The sequence below is a fragment of the Pseudophryne corroboree genome, chromosome 10 (assembly GCF_028390025.1).
Source record: "Pseudophryne corroboree isolate aPseCor3 chromosome 10, aPseCor3.hap2, whole genome shotgun sequence".
NCBI lineage: Eukaryota > Metazoa > Chordata > Amphibia > Anura > Myobatrachidae > Pseudophryne > Pseudophryne corroboree.
This window is the reverse complement of record NC_086453.1, coordinates 139,388,962-139,410,067: the sequence shown is the minus strand read 5'-3', so window position 1 is coordinate 139,410,067 and position 21,106 is coordinate 139,388,962. Positions and strand designations below refer to the sequence as shown.

Here is a 21,106-nt window from a genome sequence, read left to right as displayed (position 1 = left end):
TTTTATTTATACTATTTTTTTGTATGGTTTTTCTAAAAAAAAAATTGCCTTTTCAGTCATTCTCATTCAGACTCTGAGAGCAGCTTCAAATCTGGAAGTGAAAGTCGAACAGGTGGCCACAGAAACTTTCAGAAGGGACGTGGTCGGGGAGGACACATGGATCGGGGTCGTGGACGAAATCAGAGGGGCAGAAGGTGCATAGCGGATGTTATTCTGTACATACGATATTTACATGTATCAGCTTACGCCTCATTGAGCAACTGTTAGGCTTTTAAAGCTCCATTAATGCAGTAACAAGAAGCTCTCGAGTGGTCATCTGCTGATTACAGTAAATCTTCCTGGGTAGAAAAGCCACTTTAATTATACAAAGGAATAATAACTACTTTTACATAACTGGTGCAAAATATCTGAATTCACAAATTAATTTCCCAAGCATTTGCATTACCTGTATGCAGTCATGCACATGATTAATTTTTATCACTTCTTCAATTTTTATCACTTCTGTATTTATATACTGACCTTTTGTATTAGCTGCGGACTGTTCGCTTTATAAAAATCTGTTTTGCAATAACATCATCATGAAGTTTAATTGCATATATTAAGGTTTTAATCAAGCAGTATTTCTGCAGCGGGGTACACTGGCTTTCCACAGGGATAACATTGGGGTGTAGAGTTGGATCTTGATCCGAGGCACCAACAGGCTAAAAGCTTTCACTGTTCCCATGAGGCACAGCGCCGCATCCTCTATAACCCCGCCTCCGTGCACAGGAGCTCAGTTTGTGAGTTGGTGCCTGCAGTGCAGGCAACTAACAGGGAGGGCTGCGCTAGTCAGCCCTAATAAGAGCTTTCTATGAAGAAAGAAGACTTCATGTGCCGCAGCATAGGCACTTAAGAGTGCTTTATGTCATTTCTGATATATCATGCTGCAGCTCCCTCGCCTCCCAGCGGCGTTGTATACTCCTGCGCCCTGGTTGCCTGGTAATTACAGCGGAGGGCTCCAGTTCTTCAATAAGGGACACACTGACCGCTGCTCTCTGGGATAGCGTGGCCGCATTAAGGAGGAGGTAAGAGGGTCCCCAAGGCGGGACCCGCTGCAAAACGCGATACGGCGCGGTCTCTAGGAGACGGACCGCGTGAGCTGGCGTGGACACTGTGGCCGTGCAGGGACCCCACTAGACCACCAGGGAAAGGGCACAGGTCGGATTTTGTACATAATACGTTTTTCTAAGGCCCGCAGTACCCGGTGGTGAAGTCCAGCAAGGGCATAAGGATCTGACCTGAAGCCCCTCCCCCTGCCCCAGGGCGCCATTTACTGCTAATGTTCCCGCCCTGGAGCTGCATCTCTCTCTCTCACTCCCTGTCAGCGTTTGGGCGCCATTACACTCACAGCTGCGCTGATCGAGGACTGCTGGGCAATGTCTCCTCTGTAAAGCCGCCTGCATCATCAGCTCTGTGCATTTACAGTATTCTACATGTCTTTACACAGTGTTAGTTAAGAACAAGTGCACTTTGTAAGGGATATTTAGTACAAGTACCCTGTGATATACATCCAGTCTTCACTGTGCATTGATATATCGCTATACCTAATTAGCTGTACTTGAGTAGTATTGTTACCAAAGTATTGCTAGTCCAGTGCAGTTTTATTATTTGTGAGAATTTCTGCATTGTATATGTGACTGTGTGTGTACCAATAGCTGCTGTGTGATTTCCATTCCGTGTATCTCACATATACTGCTATCCCTGTATTCTGTACCCTTAGGGGGGCTAAGTGCATCAGGGTTTTCATATAATATAGTGTTGATCACAGGATATACTCTTGGTATTTTCTCTGTGTATTACAGTCGCCATATACCTCTTAAATCCTCCGTGTGTGCCCTGCATGTAGTCGCACTATCTGGGGGGGATTTTTTTAGGTACTTTGTCTTCTTATTTTGTACTGTTCCTCCCTAAAGTAAAGCTTTCATATAATGTCAGCTCAACAGGTTGAGGGTTCTGTGGCTGACCCTGCGTCCTGCAGTGCTCATGTCATGAATGTCTCGGAGGAAAATATTGCAGCTGAGGGTTCAGGTGCTGGGGGCTTTGTACCCCTCAGTCAGTTTACTACAACGGGGCAACTACTGACCCGCTGTGGGCTACTTTTTCTAATTTTACTGACTACACTGGTAACTAGACTTGCGCCCCCTATGGGACCTCCTGTGCCATTACAGCCACATATTGTCCCTGCTGTTAATCTGCCATGGGCAGATACTCTGTCCTCTCAGTTACAGCAATTAAATCCGTTTTTAGCCAAGCAAAATCCTAAACCTCGCTCGCCTAAGACCAAGGTGTCATCTAAGCGGGCCATTACGCCCTCACAATCCACAGATGTTACAGATACTTCATCTGATGAAGATGGCGCATATATTGATCCCTCAGACACTGATGCAGATGCTTCTGATGGGGAATCCCTGACCCAAGTGGATGTTCCTGACCTCTTAGAAGCTATAAGGCTGATTCTTCAAATTGATGATGACAAAGAACCACCGGCCCCCTCTAAGAAACCAGATAAATTCAAGCGTCAGAAGGTTACTAAGTTAGTTTTACCACATTTAGTTGACATACGTCAGGCTGGGAATATCCAGGAAAGAAATTCTCTCTGTCTAAAAGATGCTAGCTCGTTATCCCCTCGCTGCAGAGTTAAGCAAAAATTGGGAAACACCGCCGCCAGTGGACTCACAGGTCACACGTCTGGTGGTATCATCTGCTCTGCCTGTCACTACCGTCCCTTCTCTGAAGGAACCGACGGATAAGCGCGTGGAGGGTTGCTTGAAGTCCATTTACACTCTGGCTGGAGCTGTGTATAGGCCTACTATTGCGGCCTCTTGGGTTGCTAAAGCTATTGAGGCCTGGGTTCAGGAAATTGAAGCGGAACTACCGTCTAATTTTCCTGATAATGCAAAACGGTGTCTTTCGTACATTATTACAGCTTCTCAGTATATTCAAGAGGCGGCATCGGATGCAGGTGTCCTAGCGGCCAAAGCGTCTATTCTGGTTCGCCGGATCCTTTGGTTGCGGTCCTTGTCTGTAGATCTTGACTCTAAAACGACCTTGGAGGTGATCCCTTTTGGGGAAGATCTCAACAAGATTGTCGCTGACTTAGCGTCTGTAAAGACGTCATGTCTGCTTAGTACTACTCCTTCAGCCCCGAAGTCTAAGAGTACTTCCTTTCGACCTACAGGTAAAGCAAAGGGTCAGGCGTACCCGAAACAGGCTCGCACTTCCAAATCCACTAAGCCCAAACCTAAACGTGCCTGGGCTGCCCGTCAGCCTGCTGCATGACGGGGCAGGCCTCCCTCTGGGGGATCCCGGGGTGGGAGGCCGACTTCTACGGTTTGCTCAGGTATGGCTACAGACCACTTCGGAACGCCTGGGTAAGGAAAGTCGTCACGATACGCCATCTCTTTCAAGAAACCTCCCCCTCGCCAGTTTTGCTCAACAACAGTCCCTTCAGATCAGGTAAAGGCAAAGACTCTCCATATGGTGGTACAATCCTTCCTGGACACGGGAGTGGTAGTGCCGGTGTCTTTGGCTCAGAGAGGCAGGGGGGTACTATTCAACGCTTTTCCTAGTCCCGAAACCGAATGGATCTTCTCGGCCCATTCTCATCCTCAAGTCTTTGAACAAATTTGTGAAAGTCTCCAAATTTCGTATGGAAATTCTTCGCTCTATTGTTCTGGCCTTGGAGCCTAAGGACTACATGGTATCCCTGGACATACAGGACGCTTACCTGCATATACCTATTGCAGTGTCGCATCAGCAATACCTGTGATTTGCTATTGGCAACCTACATTTTCAATTCCAGGCCTTGCCTTTTGGTCTGACCTCGGCTCCTCGAGTTTTCACAAAGGTCATGGCGATCATGACGGCCCTACTCTGCTGTCAGGGTATCAGTATCCTGCCGTATCTCGACGACTTGTTGATCCTGGCGAACTCTCCAAAGGTTCTCCTTCGTCATGTGGAACTGACGGTCCAATTCCTGCAAGGTCTCACATGATATCCTTGACTCCGGAGGTCCATCTTTCATTAACTTGGTGGCTGCAGGACCCACAACTGAGCAGGGGTCGTCCATTCTGGATCTCCAACTGGGTCCTTCTGATGACGGATGCCAGTCGGGGGGGGTTGGGGCGCGATGTTGGAGCGACACTGACTTTAGGGTCGGTGGACCAGGGAGGAATCTCTCCTCCCGATAAACATTCTGGAATTGCGGGCAGTGTTCAATGCATTGACACTAGCCCTGCCTCTAGTACAGAACAGGCCTGTTCAAGTGCAGCAAGACAACGCCACCATGGTGGCGTACATAAATCATCAAGGCGGCACCCGAAGCCGCATGGCAATGATGGATGTGTCAAAGATTCTTCATTGGGCGGAACGCCATATGCCAGCCATATCGGCAGTTTTCATTTCGGAGGTCCTAAACTGGGAAGCAGACTTCCTCAGTCATCAGGATGTACACGTCGGAGAGTGGAGCCTTCGTCCGGAGGTCTTTCAACGCCTCGTGAAACAATGGGGTCTACCCGATGTAGACCTGATGGCGTCTTGACACAATCACAAGGTTCCGGTCTTCGGAGCAAGGACAAGGGATCCTCCAGCAGCGTTCGTGGATGCACTGGCAATTCCATGGAACTTTCGGCTGTCGCACGTGTTTCCTCCAGTGTCACTTCTGCCCAGGGTGATAAGTTCAAGCAAGAAGGAGGAATACTACTTCTAATCGCTCCAGCGTGGCCCAGACGGCATTGGTTCTCAGACCTGCAGGGTCTCTCGATAGAGCGTCCTCTTCTGCTTCCGCAGCGCCCAGACCTCCTCATTGTGTCTACCAGGATTTGGCTTTCGTAATGAGGGCCAAAGGTTTTTCAAACTATGTTGAAGGCCCGTAAACCATACAAGTTCAGTACCGCCAACCTCTTGCCTTTTCTGCAACAGGGCCTGGACTTAGGCCTTCGTCTGGCCTCCCTCAAGGTTCATATTTCTGCCTTGTTGATATGGTTTCAGAGAAAAATTGCGACTCTGCCTGATGTTCACTTAGGGTGTTTTACGAATTCAACCTCCCTGTGTCCTGCCTGTGGCTCCTTGGGATTTGTCTGTTGTTCTGGATGCCTTACAAGAGTCTCCGTTTGAACCTCTGGAGTCTGTGGACCTTAAATGGCTTATTCTTAAGGTCTTGTTTCTACTGGCTATTGCCTCTGCTAGACGGGTTTCAGACTTGGGTGCATTGTCCTGTCGGTCGCCCTTTCTGATTTTTCACCGTGACCGCGCGCTTCTTAGAACTCGCCCTGGTTATCTCCCTAAGGTGATGTCATCTTTCCACCTTAACCAGGAGATTGTAGTTCCAGCCTTTACCTCTCCAGGTTTATCCTCCAAAGAGCGGTCTTTGGATGTGGTACGGGCTCTCCGTATGTATGTGAAGAGGACAGCTTCTCTTAGGAGATCTGATTCCCTCTTTGTCCTCCTTTGGTTTTCACAAACGTGGCTTGCCTGCTAATAAGCAGACCTTGGCCAGATGGATTAGAATAGTGATTGCACATGCTTATGTACAGGCTGGCCTTTCAGCTCCTGCTACCATCAAAGCCCATTCTACTCGGTCTGTTGGACCTTAAGGTTACCGTTCCCAATTGTAGTCCACGTGGATCGTCAAGTATGAAAAAGTCCAAAAAAAGAAAGTCCAAAACCCATGTCGACTTTTTGACCTGTCGACCTAGTACATGTCCACCTAATGACCATGTCGACCTAATGACTGCCGACCTAAGCTGTGCCTACCTAACTACCGTATCCCATTTGTGTCCCTTCTTAAATATTGTTTGCGTTTCTTCTCCTTTCTGTACTCTGCTTCTTCCCTTCTGGGCTTTGTTAATAAATAACTGCCTGCTTGAGGCTTCTAGTGTATAGGAGAGGAGGTATAGGAGAGAAGTTCCTTGGACCCACTCCTATACTTTAGGGTTCCAGGGCCCCCCATTGAACCAGGGAGAGGGATTTTACGGTGAGTACAAACATCCTATTTGTACTTAAAATGTATAAAACTGCACCTTTTTCTTCAGGAATTAAAACTTTTTGATCCAAACTTGGATCTGGCAACATGACATTACATCTTGTGGAAGGTGCACATTGGTCTATTTTTAAATCCAGCAGATCCTTACCTGATTTGAATCTGATGTATCACGTCAGTAGGCATGCTTACTACATCTCATGGTCTTAAACAATAATTGTAAATAAAGGGTCTTGGTCAAACGTACAGTACTAGCTGCTTTAGCTAATGGCTTTAGAGCTTGAAGCCTAGGAAGTAAATTATGTATATATCCTTATCTTTCTGCATGTTATCCTATTTAGAAATGAACACAACTTTAACAAACGAAACCGCAAGAAGAATTTGTCTATGGAATTTGAGGACTCTGAAAAAGATTTTAAGAAGGAAAAGCGAGCAGCACGCTTCCAACATGGCTACAGTCCCAAGAAATTTCGCATTGAGCCTCTAGTACTGCAGATCAATAACCTGGATCCTAACGAGTCTGAAAGTTTGGATTGGAATGAACTGAAAATTGTGGGAACATCTCAGGATATTACCAAGCATTACTTACGTTTGACTTGTGCTCCTGATCCTTCAACTGTTAGACCAGTGCCAGTAAGATTCTATTCTTTACCTACAAAAGATTTTGTTTTCCTTTTCTCTTATTAGTGGTGCAGTCTGAGTAACTTTGGTGCAGATGTATTAACCTGGAGAAGGCATAAGGAAGTGATAAACCAGTGTTAAGTGCAAGGTGATAAATGCACCAGCCTATCAGTTCCAATATGTAAATTAACAGGAGCTGATTGGCTGGTGCGTTTATCATTTTCTCTTATCACTAGTTTATCACTTCCTTATGCCTTCTCCAGGTTAATACATCTGCCCCTTTATTACATGCGTGTAGTCTGTTAGCCTTTTATCTTTAAATGTTCTTCCAAATGAATGTTAACTATTTTCTTGACCCAATGTTGCAGCATGTACAGCACAAAATGAATTCCATGCCAAATTGTAATCTGTCAAAAAAATATTGATTGATAGTAGACACATTGGAAGATGGTCACTATAATCCTGTGTAATACCATATGGTCTGGAATTTGGATCACATACAGTTCTGACACTTTTGGCCATATTGGACCGTAAAACTGGCAGTCTAGGAAGAGTTTGTGGCCACCTGAAGGGACACATCTATTAGCATTTGTAATTTATTGTCTTATTCACAGGTTTTACGAAAGTCTTTAACCATGGTTAAAGGGCATTTTAAGGAAAAGCAGGATTACACATTTGCTTGTGAGCAGTTAAAATCAATCCGTCAAGATTTAACAGTAAGTACAACCAAAATAAATTGTAGTCAGCATTAGTGTGGCATATTTCCAGCACTTAGTAAATGTTTTCTATTTTGTAAATTCACTCTACAGGTTCAGGGCATTCGCACAGAGTTCACTGTGGAAGTATACGAGACCCATGCACGGATAGCGCTGGAAAAGGTACGTTTCTTTACCTTCCATTTTCTAGGTATGGGTTTCCCATGAAAGTTTGAAATGGTGTGTTTAGATTATAGGGGAGGGGGAAGGTTTGGGGGGTCAACAAAAATAATTGCTTATGAGGCAAGGAATGCTTGTGTCATGTTTCATATTGGTAACATTGGACTATTCAGTTTTCATTAATGCTAAGGGGTCAATCCTGTTAGATGCGAGTTTGATTTATGAACCTCGCAGACATTCACACGAATACACGCTCCCAAGAAATCTCCAGTTAAAAAATGCTTATTCACGGTACTCTCAGTGGGGGTATGCAAGTTGTCAGCCTTATGTGATGTGAGAGAAGTGCATGAAAAAGTGGGGCGACATTCCTGGACTCAAAAAATAATAATAATAAATAGGATTTTAGTACCTACCGGTAAATCCTTTTCTCCTAGTCCGTAAAGGATGCTGGGGACTCCAAAAGGACCATGGGGTATAGACGGGATCTGCTGGAGCTTGGGCACACTGAAATGACTTTGACTGGGTGTGAACTGGCTCCTCCCTCTATGCCCCTCCTCCAAACCTTAGTTATAGGAACTGTGCCCAGGAGAGACGGACATTTAGAGGAAAAGACTTTTGTTTAAACTAAGAGCTAGAACATACCAGCTCACACCACAACATACCGTACAACCGGAGTAACAGTAAACCAGATAACAGTATGAATTTAACAACAGCAACAAGCTGAAACAACAAATACACAACCCGTGTGTAAACCAATGCAACTAACAAGAATACACTGCAAGTAACCGTCCGCACTGGGATGGGCGCCCAGCATCCTCTACGGACTAGGAGAAAAGGATTTACCGGTAGGTACTAAAATCCTATTTTCTCTGACGTCCTAGAGGATGTTGGGGACTCCAAAAGTACCATGGGGTCTATACCAAAGCTCCAACACGGGCGGGAGAGTGCGGACGACTCTGCAGCACCGATTGAGCAAACATGAGGTCCTCCTCAGCCAGGGTATCAAACTTGTAAAACTTAGCAAAGGTGTTTGAATCCGACCACGTAGCTGCTCGGCAAAGCTGAAGTGCCGAGACCCCTCGGGCAGCCGCCCAAGATGAGCCCACCTTCCTGGTAGAATGGGCCTTCACTGATTTCGTCACCGGTAGCCCAGACGAAGAATGAGCTTGCTGAATCGTACTACAAATCCAGCGTGCAATAGTCTGCTTCGAAGCAGGATGACCAATCTTGTTGGAAGCATACAGGACAAACAGCGCCTCTGTTTTCCTGGCCACCACCGTTCTGGTGACGTAGATCTTCAAAGCTCTCACAACATCAAGAGACTTTGGAACTGCCACAGCATCCGTAGCCACAGGTACCACAATAGGTTGGTTAATGTGAAACGAAGAAACCACCTTCGGCAGAAATTGTTGACGAGTCCTCAATTCCGCTCTATCCGAATGGAAGATCAAGTACGGACTCTTGTGAGATAAGGCCACCAACTCAGACACCCGCCTGGCAGATGCCAGAGCCAACGGCATGACCACCTTCCAAGTGAGAAACTTAAACTCAACCTTACGCAAAGGTTCAAACCAGGAAGACATAAGAAACTGTAAGACCACTTCAAGATCCCATGGTGCCACCGGGGGCACAAACGGAGGATTGATATGCATCACTCCCTTCACAAAAGTCTGAATCTCAGGGAGAACAGCCAATTCCTTCTGAAAGAAGATAGATAAAGCCGAAATCTGCACCTTGATGGAACCCAATTTCAGGCCGGCATCGACGCCTGCCTGCAAAAAATGGAGAAACCGACCCAAGTGAAATTCTTCCGCAGGAGCAGCTTTAGTCTCACACCACGAAACATATTTTCTCCAAATACAGTGATAATGTTTCGCCGTGACCTCCTTCCTCGCTTTAAGGAGAGTGGGAATGACCTCCCCGGGAATACCTTTCCGAGCTAAGATTTGGCGTTTAACTTCCATGCTGTCAAACGCAGCCGCGGTAAGTCTGGAAATGCCCATGGTCCCTGCAATAACAGGTCCTCTCTTAGAGGGAGTTGCCAAGGATCTTCCACAAGTAATTCCTGAAGATCTGGATACCAGGCCCTTCTTGCCCAATCTGGAACGACAAGAATCGCTTGAACCCTTGCTCGTCAAATGATTCCCAGTACCTTTGGAATGAGAGGAAGCGGAGGGAACACAAACACCGACTGAAACACCAACGGAGTTACCAGGGCGTCCACTGCACTGGCTTGGGGGTCCCTTGACCTGGAACAATACCTCGGAAGCTTCTTGTTGAGGCGAGACGCCATCATGTCGATCAGCGGAGTTCCCCAATTCTTCGTCACTTCTGCAAATACCTCTTGGTGAAGAGCCCACTCTCCCGGATGGAGATCGTGTCTGCTGAGGAAGTGTGCTTCCCAGTTGTCCACTCCCGGAAGGAAGACTGCTGACAGAGCGCTCACGTGCTGTTCCGCCCAGCGAAGGATTCTTGTGGCCTCATAGCCGCCCTGCTCCTTGTTCCACCTTGACGGTTTATATGCGCCACCGCTGTTATGTTGTCCGACTGTATCAGGACAGGCCGACCTTGAAGAAGGCTTCTTGCTTGTAGCAGGCCGTTGTAAATGGCTCTTAACTCGAGAACATTTATGTGGAGACAAGATTCCTGGAGTGACCATTTCCCCTGGAAATTTTTTTCCCTGGGTGACTGCGCCCCAGCCTCAGAGACCTGCATCTGTTGTCAACAGGATCCAATCCGGGATACCGAATCGGCACCCTCCTAGGAGGTGAGAACTTTGTAGCCACCACAGGAGAGAAATCCTGGCCCTGGGAGATAGACTTATCTTCCGGTGCATGTGCAGGTGAGACCCGGACCACTTGCTCAGCAGATCCCACTGAAACACCCGGGCATGAAACCTGCCAAACGGAAAGGCTTCATACACCGCAACCATTTTCCCCAGAACCCGAGTACATTGATGAATCGACACTTTTCGGCCTCAGAAGCTCCCTGACCATCGTCTGCAGTTCCAGAGCTTTGTCTTCCGGAAGAAACACCTTCCGTAAGCCCGTGTCCAGAATCATGCCCAGAAAGGGCAGCCGAGTGGTTGGAATCAACTGAGACTTTGGCAAATTTAGCAGCCAACTGTGTTGTCGCAGAACCGCCAGAGACAAATTCAATTTCTCAGCAACCGTTCCTTGGACCTCGCCTTTATCAGGAGATCGTCCAAGTACGGGATAATTGTAACCCCTTGCTTGCGAAGGAGAACCATAATTTCTGCCATGACTTTAGTGAAAATCCTCGGGGCCGTGGAAAGCCCAAACGGCAACGTCTGAAATTGGTAATGAGAATCCTGTATCGCAAACCTGAGGAAGGCTTGATGCGGAGGATATATCGGGACGTGTAAGTAGGCATCCTTTATGTCTACTGACGCCATAAAATCCCCCCCTTCTAGGCTGGAAGTCACAGCTCGAAGAAATTCCATCTTGAACTTGAAAACTTTCAAGTATGGATTGAGGGATTTTAGGTTCAGAATCGGTCTGACCGAACCGGTACCACAAAGAGGCTCGAGTAGAACCCCTCCCCCCGTTGGGACGGGAACAATGACCCTCTGTTGACACAGCTTTTGTATTGCTGCCTGCACCACCTCCCTGTCCGGAAGGGACATTGGCAAGGCCGAAATGAAAAACCGGTGAGGGGACACCTCCTGAAACTCCAGCTCGTACCCCTGAGATACAATATCTAGGACCCAAGGATCCAGGCCTGATTGAACCCAGACCTGACTGAAGATCCGCAGACGGCCCCCCACTGGTCCGGACTCCCCCAGGGAAGCCCCAGCGTCATGCGGTGGACTTGGTAGAGGCAGGGGAGGACTTTTGGTCCTGGGCGCCTGACACTGCAGGCGACTTTCGTCCCCTTCCTCTACCCTTTGAAGCGAGGAAGGACGAACCCTTTCCACACTTGTATTTATTCGGACGAAAGGACTGCATCTGCTGATGTGGTGCCTTTTTCTGTTGTGTGGAAACATAAGGAAGAAAAGACGACTTACCCGCAGTCGCGGTAGACACCAGGTCAGCCAAGCCGTCACCAAACAAGACATTACCCTTGAAGGGGGAGAGCTTCCATAGCTCTCTTGGAGTCTGCATCAGCATTCCATTGATGGATCCACAGCGCCCTCCTGGCTGAGATCGCCATGGCATTGGCTCTTGATCCCAAGAGACCAACATCCCTCGCCGCATCCTTCAGGTAATCCGCAGCGTCCTTGATATATAACCAAGAGTCAAAAGAACATTATCTTTATCAAGTGTATCCATATCAGCAGTTAAATTCTCAGCCCATTTAGCAATAGCACTACTCACCCATACCGACGCCACTGCAGGTCTGAGCAATGCACCCGTATTAGCGAAAATGGACTTCAGAGACGTCTCCAGTTTGCGATCCGCTGGATTCTTGAGAGCTGCCGTGTCAGGAGACGGAAGCGCCACCTTTTTAGACAACCGGGATAGAGCCTTGTCGACATTTGGAGACGACTCCCATTTTTCCCTGTCATCAGAGGGGAAAGGATACACCATGTAAATTCTCTTGGGAATCTGCCACCTCTTATCCGGCGACTCCCAAGCCTTTTTACAAAGAGTATTCATTTCATGAGAGGGGGGAAACTTCACCTCAGGTGTTTTCCCTTTGAACAAACAAATCCTTGTTTCCCGCACCGCGTCTCATGCAGCGGCGTGGATGAGAGAAAATGGCGCTGGTGAGCTGTTCTGCTAAGCTCCGCCCCTTCCCGGCGCGCTTCAGCCTGCTAAAATTTGAAAATTGAAAATGCCGGCGGGGGTATGAAAAACGGTGCCGAGGCACCGAAAAGCCTTCTACCAGCTTCCCAGACCCAGTAACATGCTGCCCAGGGCGCCCCCCAGCGCCCTGCACCCTGTGAGTGCTGTTGGTGAAGTGTGTGAGAGCATGGAGCGCAGTCTTCTGCCGTCACTGAAGTCTTCTGTCTTCTGCATACTCACCCGGCTTCTTTCTTCTGGCTTCTGTGAGGGGGGTGACGATGCGGCTCCGGGAACAAGCAGCTAGGCGCACCAAGTGATCAAACCCTCTGGAGCTAATGGTGTCCAGTAGCCGAGAAGCAGAGCCTTTAACTCAGAAGAAGTAGGTCTGACTTCTCTCCCCTCAGTCCCTCGATGCAGAGAGCCTGTAGCCAGCAGGTCTCCCTGAAAAGAAAAAACCTAACATAAAGTCTTTTCTAGGGAAACTCAGGAGAGGTCCCCTAGTGAGTGTCCAGTCAGTCCTGGGCACAAAGTCTAACTGAGGTCTGGAGGAAGGGCATAGAGGGAGGAGCCAGTTCACACCCAGTCAAAGTCTTTTCAGTGTGCCCAAGCTCCTGCGGATCCCATCTATACCCCATGGTCCTTTTGGAGTCCAAAGAATCCTCTAGTACGTAAGAGAAATTTACATAATGTTTGCAGAATCATACAGAATGCTTTTAGTGGTCATAAGTACAGGAGATTTTTAAGCAGTGCTAAATTGCGGATTTGTGCATTTTATAAAAAATTAACTAAATCCCAAAATAGCAAACTTTTTTTGCTTACTTTCGCATGAAAGAAAACTAAAAATGCAAGTTGGGAAAAATATACTTTTGGTGTACTTTGAGGCGACTTGTAAAAAAAAAAAAAGTGTTTTTTTATTTATACTCTAAATTTGGGATGCATAAGGCAATGAAAAAGTTGATTTTGATGTACGGTAATTGGAGGGCAATTTTTTTTTTTTAAACCCCAAAATGATACGTAATTATTGGACTCTTTAAGCTAATTGGAAACTTCCAATTGTCTACTTAGTCATTGGAGAAGGGGGGTGTCTAAGAGGTTCTGAACAGTGTTCCAACATTTAAACCTTAAAATAAAGTTTTTCCCTACCATCTCTCCCCTCAGTGAGGGTGCAAAAACTGTGAGTTTACACTGCTGGTTCAATGCGAGTTGCTAATTGGATTGTAAAATAAGTTTGCAGAGAAAACGGCAACTTTGTACTATGCATCTTGCAACTCGCACCTTATTGACTGCTCTCAGTTGAAGTATTTCTCGTTTTGTTTTATGTAGGGAGACCATGAGGAATTCAATCAGTGTCAAGCACAGCTGAAGTCTCTCTCTGCTGAAAATCTTGATGGGAATGTTGGCGAGTTTACAGCCTATCGTATATTGTACTATATCTTCACAAAAAACTCTGGTGGTAAGAAGATGGTGTGCTGTAAACTTCATCTAAAACACTCTGTCTAGTCCATCTTTAACTCGTCTTTTCTGGTTGCAGATCTCACTACAGAACTGGCATACTTGACCAAAGCGTTAAAGGAGGATCCTTGTGTTTCACATGCCCTTGCTCTTCGGAGTGCCTGGGCACTCTCAAATTATCATCGGTTTTTCAAACTTTATAGAAAAGCACCACGCATGTCTGGGTATCTCATCGACAAGTTTGCAGAAAGGGAGAGGAAGGAAGCCCTTAAGGCCATGATTAAAAGGTAGCAGTGCAGAGGCAGGAACATGTGTTATATACAGAATGGCTTCCAGATCAAATCACCATGCATGCTTATACTGTTATCTATAGTGTACAAGGAGTAATCCATATTTACTTATCCTTTGCAGCAAAGGGATGTAATAAATATGTTATGATAGGACTTCAGAGAACAAAGGGAAAAAGTGCTCTACACATACTGGAGAGTTCATACAAATGTCTTGCCCCATAGTTACTTGCATAGAATGTATCTTAATATGTAAAATATAACTGCAGAAGTACAAAACCTACTGAAGTCATGTTATCCCCCCCCCCCCCCCCCCCTTCCCTACAAAGGTAAGTGCAACATAACATAAGTGAATTATCTAAACTGTTTGTATGTAAATGTTTTGAGATTTCAGATATGTGTCACTATCAGGTAGAAGTTCTGCGTACATAGATTTGCTTGTTCTACCAAACTACCATACTTTCAGTCATTGTAAAAAATATTGAAGTGTACCTTTTGTTTATTTGTGACCTTATTGGTTCGCATATTCCCACTTTCTAACATTAATATTATTTGTAGCGACTAGCATACTGAGATTACACACCAAAATAACACTATATTCATGTTCTTGGCAGTTTAAAAATAATATATATAATAATATTTTTTGGGGTTTCAAAACTGAAGATATACTAAATATACTGTAGATATCATAAACAGAAAACAGCAGTAGCGTGAGTAGTATACCCACAATATACAAATTTAGAGTTGCCACCCACCCCCCCTTCTTTAATTACATTTTACAACAGGCCATTAAATAAGAAAAAAGTTATAATATGCAGTTTGAGTCTTTGTGTAATTACTACTTGAATAATCATAAGCTGATAATGTGTATTACTACTTGATAATCATACGCTGATATTGCCTGTCAGTTTAGACCTAGAAACCATCAGAGTATAGATACCCTTATGGTACTATTAAAACCAAGATTTCAATGTATTAGCAGATTCTGTGATTGTTGAAATGAATCTGTGTTCTGCATGCAAAGAACTCAAACTGAATATATAAAGTAATAGTGGTGTCTGTTGCAGGAGATAAGCTATTAACTTTACGTTGCGAGCACAGTATGCTGGTAGCTATTCAGTTGCTACATCACACTATTTAATTTTTTTTATTTTATTAGTTTAGTTTTGTGAGTGCTAAGAAGTATTTTCTATCTGGACATGAGCTGTCTTTAGAGCTGCTTGGTACTATTATATTTGAAGCTCAATTTAAAGAACCCATAACTGATCAGAGACCCAAAGCTTTTTTGTGGAGTACAAAGGCTTTCAATCCTGGTATATAATGTTCACATTTTTATGTAATTTAATTCATCAGAAAAAATGTTCTTATTAAGATTTTAAAAACATGTAGGACCTTGCACCTTGTTATAATGACCTCTCCATATTCTAATAATCTATTCTACTTTTCTTTCCCCTACATATGATAGTGTCATCTCCTAATTTGAGAACCAGGAAATCAGTTATTTTTTAATGATATATTAACTTATGCTCTTGTGAGGAGATGTTAAAATTCTAAACTCTGGTGTTTTTATTGAATATTAAAGCAGCAATCCCGTAAAAATGATTTTTTTTCCCCTCTAAACTTTAGATTGCAATTAATAAGTTTTAATGCTGCACTTTCTGCTATGTCATGTTACTACAGTGGCAACGGGTGTGGTTCATCAAATCGACAGTATCTAGGTCGACCACTATAGGTCGACAGTCACTAGGTCGACATGGATGGAAGGTCGACAGGGTTTCTAGGTCGACGCGTGCTAGGTCGACAGGTCAACATGAGGTTTAAAAAAATTTTTGGTGTCGTTTTCTTCGTAGAGTGACCGGGAACCCCAATTAGTGCACGGCGTCCCCTCGCATGGCTCGCTTCGCTTGCCATGCTTCGGGCATGGTGCCTTCGCTCCGCTACCGCTTCACTCGGCACAGATTACCGTTCCAATCGTAGTCCACGTGGATCGTTAACTATAAAAAAAAGAAAAAAAATGTGAAAAACTCATGTCGACCTTTAGACCTGTCGACCTAGCACATGTCGACCTTCCATCCATGTCGACCTTCCATCCATGTCGACCTAGTGACTCTCGACCTATAATGGTCGACCTAAACATTGTCGACCTAGACAGTGTTGACCTTCAGACCGGATCCCGTGGCAACCACAGTTGTATGACACAATGTAGTGCACAGATGCTCATTGGGTATTAGAGCTCAATCTGCACTGTAAAATCTTTCTCTTTCAGCAAGGCTGGGGAGCACTGACATACACCCATGAAAGTGAGAAAGTGCACAACAAATGTAAAACCAGTTTAATCACACCCACAGGCTGAGCGCAGTAAGAAACCTTTTGCTCATATCGAATCAGGGGGGTGGACACCCCTCATTATATGCAGCACACCCCATACACATATCAAGTAATCTTGGTGCTCAAATCTCCACCTTTTCCATTTAGCTTTAAAGGTATGCTCCTCCCCCTGCAACCCAGACTTTCAGTTTAATTTTAGGTGCTGTGGAGTGATGCCAGCCCTCATTAGTTAGGCTGTTTCTTTTTCTTTGTCATTGTCCTTACTTTTCTTTCTAAGATTAGGACTGTGTGCTGCTTGTAGCAGCACACAGCAATAGTGTCACTCCAGTTCGGTCATTGTGACCACGTAAACGAGTCTCCTAGACTTAGGTGGCGTGAAACTATGTTTTTGGCTTCAGAACCTTTTGGACACCATTGCTGATGGCATTGCACCTCAATGTGCTGAAGCACCAAGACCGCTTTCTGACTCTTAGGAGCCCTTCCGTCGGGGCGGGAAAAATGTTTACATTCTGATGGACTCCAACAGTTAGTTCGGCAATGCAACGCTGTGGTTTTGTCCTATGTAACTCATCGTGGATGCACGATGAGTGGGGCTGCAGTAAGAAAGGCAGCCAGACTCTTCTTGGCGTGTTCCACACTCTTTGCAGTGTTTATTCTGGGTGTGGGAACGCTACAAACGGACTTCCTCAGGAAAGACACGTTTCTCCCAGGGGAAAGTGTCTCTCAATCTAGTGAATCTCCAACAGTTACTTCAGAAGTGAGGCCTTCTGTGAGCGGCATAACCTGTCGACACTCGTTCGAGGTTCAATAGTTTTGCATTAGATCCATGTATCAGCTTACAGTGTGGATGCCATGCCTATTCTAGGGAATTTACATCTAGCGCAGGCCTGGCCAACCTGTGGCTCTCCAGTTGTTATGAAACTACACATCCCAGCATGCCCTGTCACAGTTTTAGCATTCCCTAATTGCAAAAATGTGGCAGGGATGCTGGGACTTGTAGTTACACAAAAGCTGGAGAGCCACAGGTTGGCCAGGCCTGATCTAGCGTATATGTTTCCACTGACCCCAATGTTTCTTCAGGTTTTCAAGCACATCAGGAATTCACAGATGTGGGTAATCCTAGTGACTTCAGACTGGCCACGTAATTTGTCATGTACCAAGATTCCCAGAACCTCGGTAGTTCCCAAATGGCATTTTCCACTCTTGATGCAACATGGTACTTTGCTACACAAGGTCCTTATTCTGTTGGCTTTACCGGCTTCATTATTATAACAAGCTTTTAGAGGATAAAAGTTTTACTCTCTCGGTAGTCCATACTACTATATGCGGCAAGCCTAGACACTGATTTCACTATTATCTCAGAGTTTGGAAACCCCATATGTTGTGTCATAAATGGAAGAGTTCATATATCCAGGTTTTGCATCTCTCGTTTCTTGGGCTCCCTTCAAGGAGGGTTTGGAAGCAGTTTACAGCTTCGTTTTGTAAGAATACCGAGTAATGAGTACTCTCTCATTGACTATTTCCCAACACCGAAATATTCTATTTATAGCCCAGCTCTGCTGATTTTGTTATACAAGACTTCCTCTGTCCACTGCACAGATTCTCTGTTGCTCCTTTATAATGCATAAAGGCAGTTGGACGTCTCCTACGCAGGCCATTGCGTGTTTCTTTGCTCGGTTATCATTCAAGCCTATTCTAGTGTTGGGCGATAGACACCACACCGAAGGTCAGCGTATTCTGCTAGGGTGGTGGCTATCTGTGTTTCATGCAGCTACCTGGTTCTTTATCCACACGTTTCAGATTTTTGCCTCTAGTGGCACCCATTTTGGGCGTATAGTTCTCCGGTCAGGTAGCCTGAGCATTTCATCTCCTGGGGGGTGACTGTTGAATGTCCCTGGGTCCAGTCTTCCCCAGCCTCCCTGAAAGAGAAAAGAGGATTTTTGGTCACTTATCCTTGAATCCTTTTCTCTGAAGAGGGCTGGGGAACACTGCGTTCCCTCCCTCATGCTTAGTTGTGCAAGGTTTGGTTCTTGACAGTCTTTTTTTTTTTTTTTTTTCCCTGCTGGTTTGTTCGATTATAGTTTCATTGGGTTATTTATACTGAAGGTCTGGTGTTGCAGGCGGGAGGAGCTTACTTTTAAAGGTACAGTTTAATTTAGGTGCCAGCTAAAGCCCCAACCTGCAATCCCATGGTCCAGTGTTCCCAGGCCTTGCTGAAATGGGAAGATTTTAGTGTAGATTGAGTTAAAAATAACTGGGATAGTTGCTTTAAATGGAACACAATGTACTTGTTATTCTTAGTGATGTTTATATAACACTATTTGTGGTTTTACTAAAGGTGGGTATATTTTTAGATAACATGTCCTAATTTTCTATTTCAGGTGGCTAAAAAAAAATGTAATTACTATGCTAACTTTTGTTTTCTCTGCTCCTTTTCTCCACTACTTTTTGTTTGTTTTTTGTCCGATTTTATAGTTATCGTCCGATGCTCGCAGTTTCCTACATACAGTCAGAGTTGGCCTTCGAGAATGAGGAGGAGTGCCAGAGTTTCCTGGCTTCTCTGTCTCTTGTGTTTGCAGGGGACGACGCCAGCAAGATTGACTGCAAGCAAAGCTTAGCGGTCTTGCCAAACTTCTAAGCCAGTCCCTCTTTTATAACCTAATTTACAAATGTGTTTTGCAACACATGTTTAAAGCTCACACTGTGTGTGTGTATGTGAAAAGCCACACTTGTTACCTGAGTGTCCTGAATCTAACGCCTCAAGATCAGAGCATATTGGTGGGCTGTTGGGTTTAACCAGAATAGCATAGATTCAAAGAGCCGTTACAGGTCCTGTTAATATTTTTTTTTTGCTCTGTAAAAGTACTACGTTTTGTTTATAGTGCTTTCAACATTGAATTACAATTGAATGGATCTAGACCTGCAACTCGGATCAACAAGACATTTCACTCAATTAGATACAAATGTTAGGTGCTTAGGTTGACTTAGGTGGTAGACCCGAACACATGAATGTGTAAGATGCATACAAATTGTAGCTCTGTAGAAGACCTTTGTTTAGCATTTGTGTTCAAAGCACTTGTGGGACCATGAGCAGTGCAAAATAAGGGCTTTGGTTTGTCTTTACACTGTTTAGATTTAATACATAGTCAAAATATTCTCAAACATCAGATCAAATTAGGCTTCATGTAAATAAAAGTTCTAATAGCTTTCCAGTAAGCTGTGTACATATTGTTAATAAGATTTCTTTTGAGGTGGACGAAAGGAGATTTTCTACTTGCATTTTTTATTGTAAATCTTGTTATAGTCAGAAACTAACGATGTCTCAGTTTCTTTCCTCTTTACTTCACTTGCACAAAGCCTCTGTCCGTATGCTGCACCGACCTCCAACATACGCGGCTCGGAGAGAAGGCCTCAAACGCAGGAAAGTCAACTCAAAAGATTGGGAGACGTAAAGCAAGCTTCATATGCTGCAGTGTCTTGGAGGAAAAAATTAGACTCTTTAATATATATAGAAAGAACATTTTTAACATCCAACAAGTCTGCAAATGAAGAAAAGTTAAAAAAGAGCCAATACAGGAAAGTCCTCCCATATGCTTCTGGAATTGCAAATGTTCTGGAGTCTTACTACCTGGAACTGCGCAGCCTGTGAGATGATGTGGGTTTTTTTTTACAATTGCTTGTTAATTTCTACCTGCCCCTTCCTCTTCTTTTTTTTTTTTTCTTTTTCTTAATTTCTTTGTTTACCTTTTTCCTATTGTTTTTTCACCTCCCCCATGTTTGCTGATTAATTTGTGTCCTGTTTTTCAGCAGGTAAATATTGGGTACTGTCTCAACTCTCCCTCCTTACATCTATTTTTTTTCTCTCATCACCAGCTCTTCTGTGTTTATTTTTCTTCCCCCTTTCTGCTCCCCCATTCCCCCAAATCCCAGCCTGCACAGCCCTTCAGGTTATTTCATATTGAAGTTGTATGTCTGATGATGAGCAGTCAGGTGCTCCTTTCTTTGCAGATATTTGTGTTCATTGTTTTCTCCTTTAATAAATTTGAGTTGCAAGTGTCTTTGTCCATCATAAATGGCACAATATGGGAACATTGGAATACAGATGTCCTCACTTACTGGGTGTCAATAACCATATGCGTGTCAGATGCTCCAAGAGGATTAGCCCACCATATTTTTCTAAATTTTTGCACCTGTCGCATCACAGATGCAGTGAAAATCCGCTCCGTGTATTCGAGGTGCTAGCCTGCGACTTTAACTGCGCAGGAATTGGTTTTACACGTACAAAGTAGGAGATAAAACATAACAGAACTTGGTGTTAGGAAAACCTAAATAAGCTTGCACTTCAGTTTGTTGTTTTTTTTATGGCGATTTAGATGTCACACACACATATACAAATGTTGCACACAAAATTGATCAGTGTACACTAGTAATGTAGTTTTGTGAATTCTATGTGTTTTAATTATGTGAATAAGTCACAGATTTTGAGTAAAAAATATGCTATGTTTCACATGGGACCTGGAGCGCCAAGAGGGGCTATTTGTTGCAACTAAAGCAATGGTAATAAGGACACCTGTAAGAACGGAGGTGGGCAGAGGTTACTGTACAAAAGTGTAACATAACGGATAGTTACTATTTGCTTTACACACAAAAAATGCTTTGTTACAATGCACATACCAGTGTTTTTAAATTTTGTAACGCCTCTAACCTGGCACAGGAAATGTTGGTGTGATTATGTACAGTGTGTGTCTTCACTTATTAATGATCGTGCGTAAAAAT

The 21,106-nt window shown here is 44.6% G+C and overlaps 1 protein-coding gene across 4 annotated transcripts in view; it reads left to right on the top strand.

Moving 5' to 3' along the window:
- Positions 1–20,386, top strand: part of LOC134966241 (leukocyte receptor cluster member 8 homolog) — a 126,843-nt gene extending 106,457 nt beyond the window's left edge. For all 4 annotated transcript variants that reach the window (XM_063942821.1, XM_063942820.1, XM_063942822.1 and 1 more), the window contains exons 10-16: positions 57–194; positions 6,361–6,652; positions 7,255–7,356; positions 7,450–7,518; positions 13,587–13,716; positions 13,795–14,002; positions 18,806–20,386. In XM_063942821.1, coding sequence (XP_063798891.1) covers positions 57–194; positions 6,361–6,652; positions 7,255–7,356; positions 7,450–7,518; positions 13,587–13,716; positions 13,795–14,002; positions 18,806–18,968 — 1,102 coding nt within the window. In that variant the 3' untranslated portion in view covers positions 18,969–20,386. The remainder of the gene's footprint in view (positions 1–56; positions 195–6,360; positions 6,653–7,254; positions 7,357–7,449; positions 7,519–13,586; positions 13,717–13,794; positions 14,003–18,805) is intronic.
- The last annotated feature ends 720 nt before the right edge of the window (positions 20,387–21,106 follow it).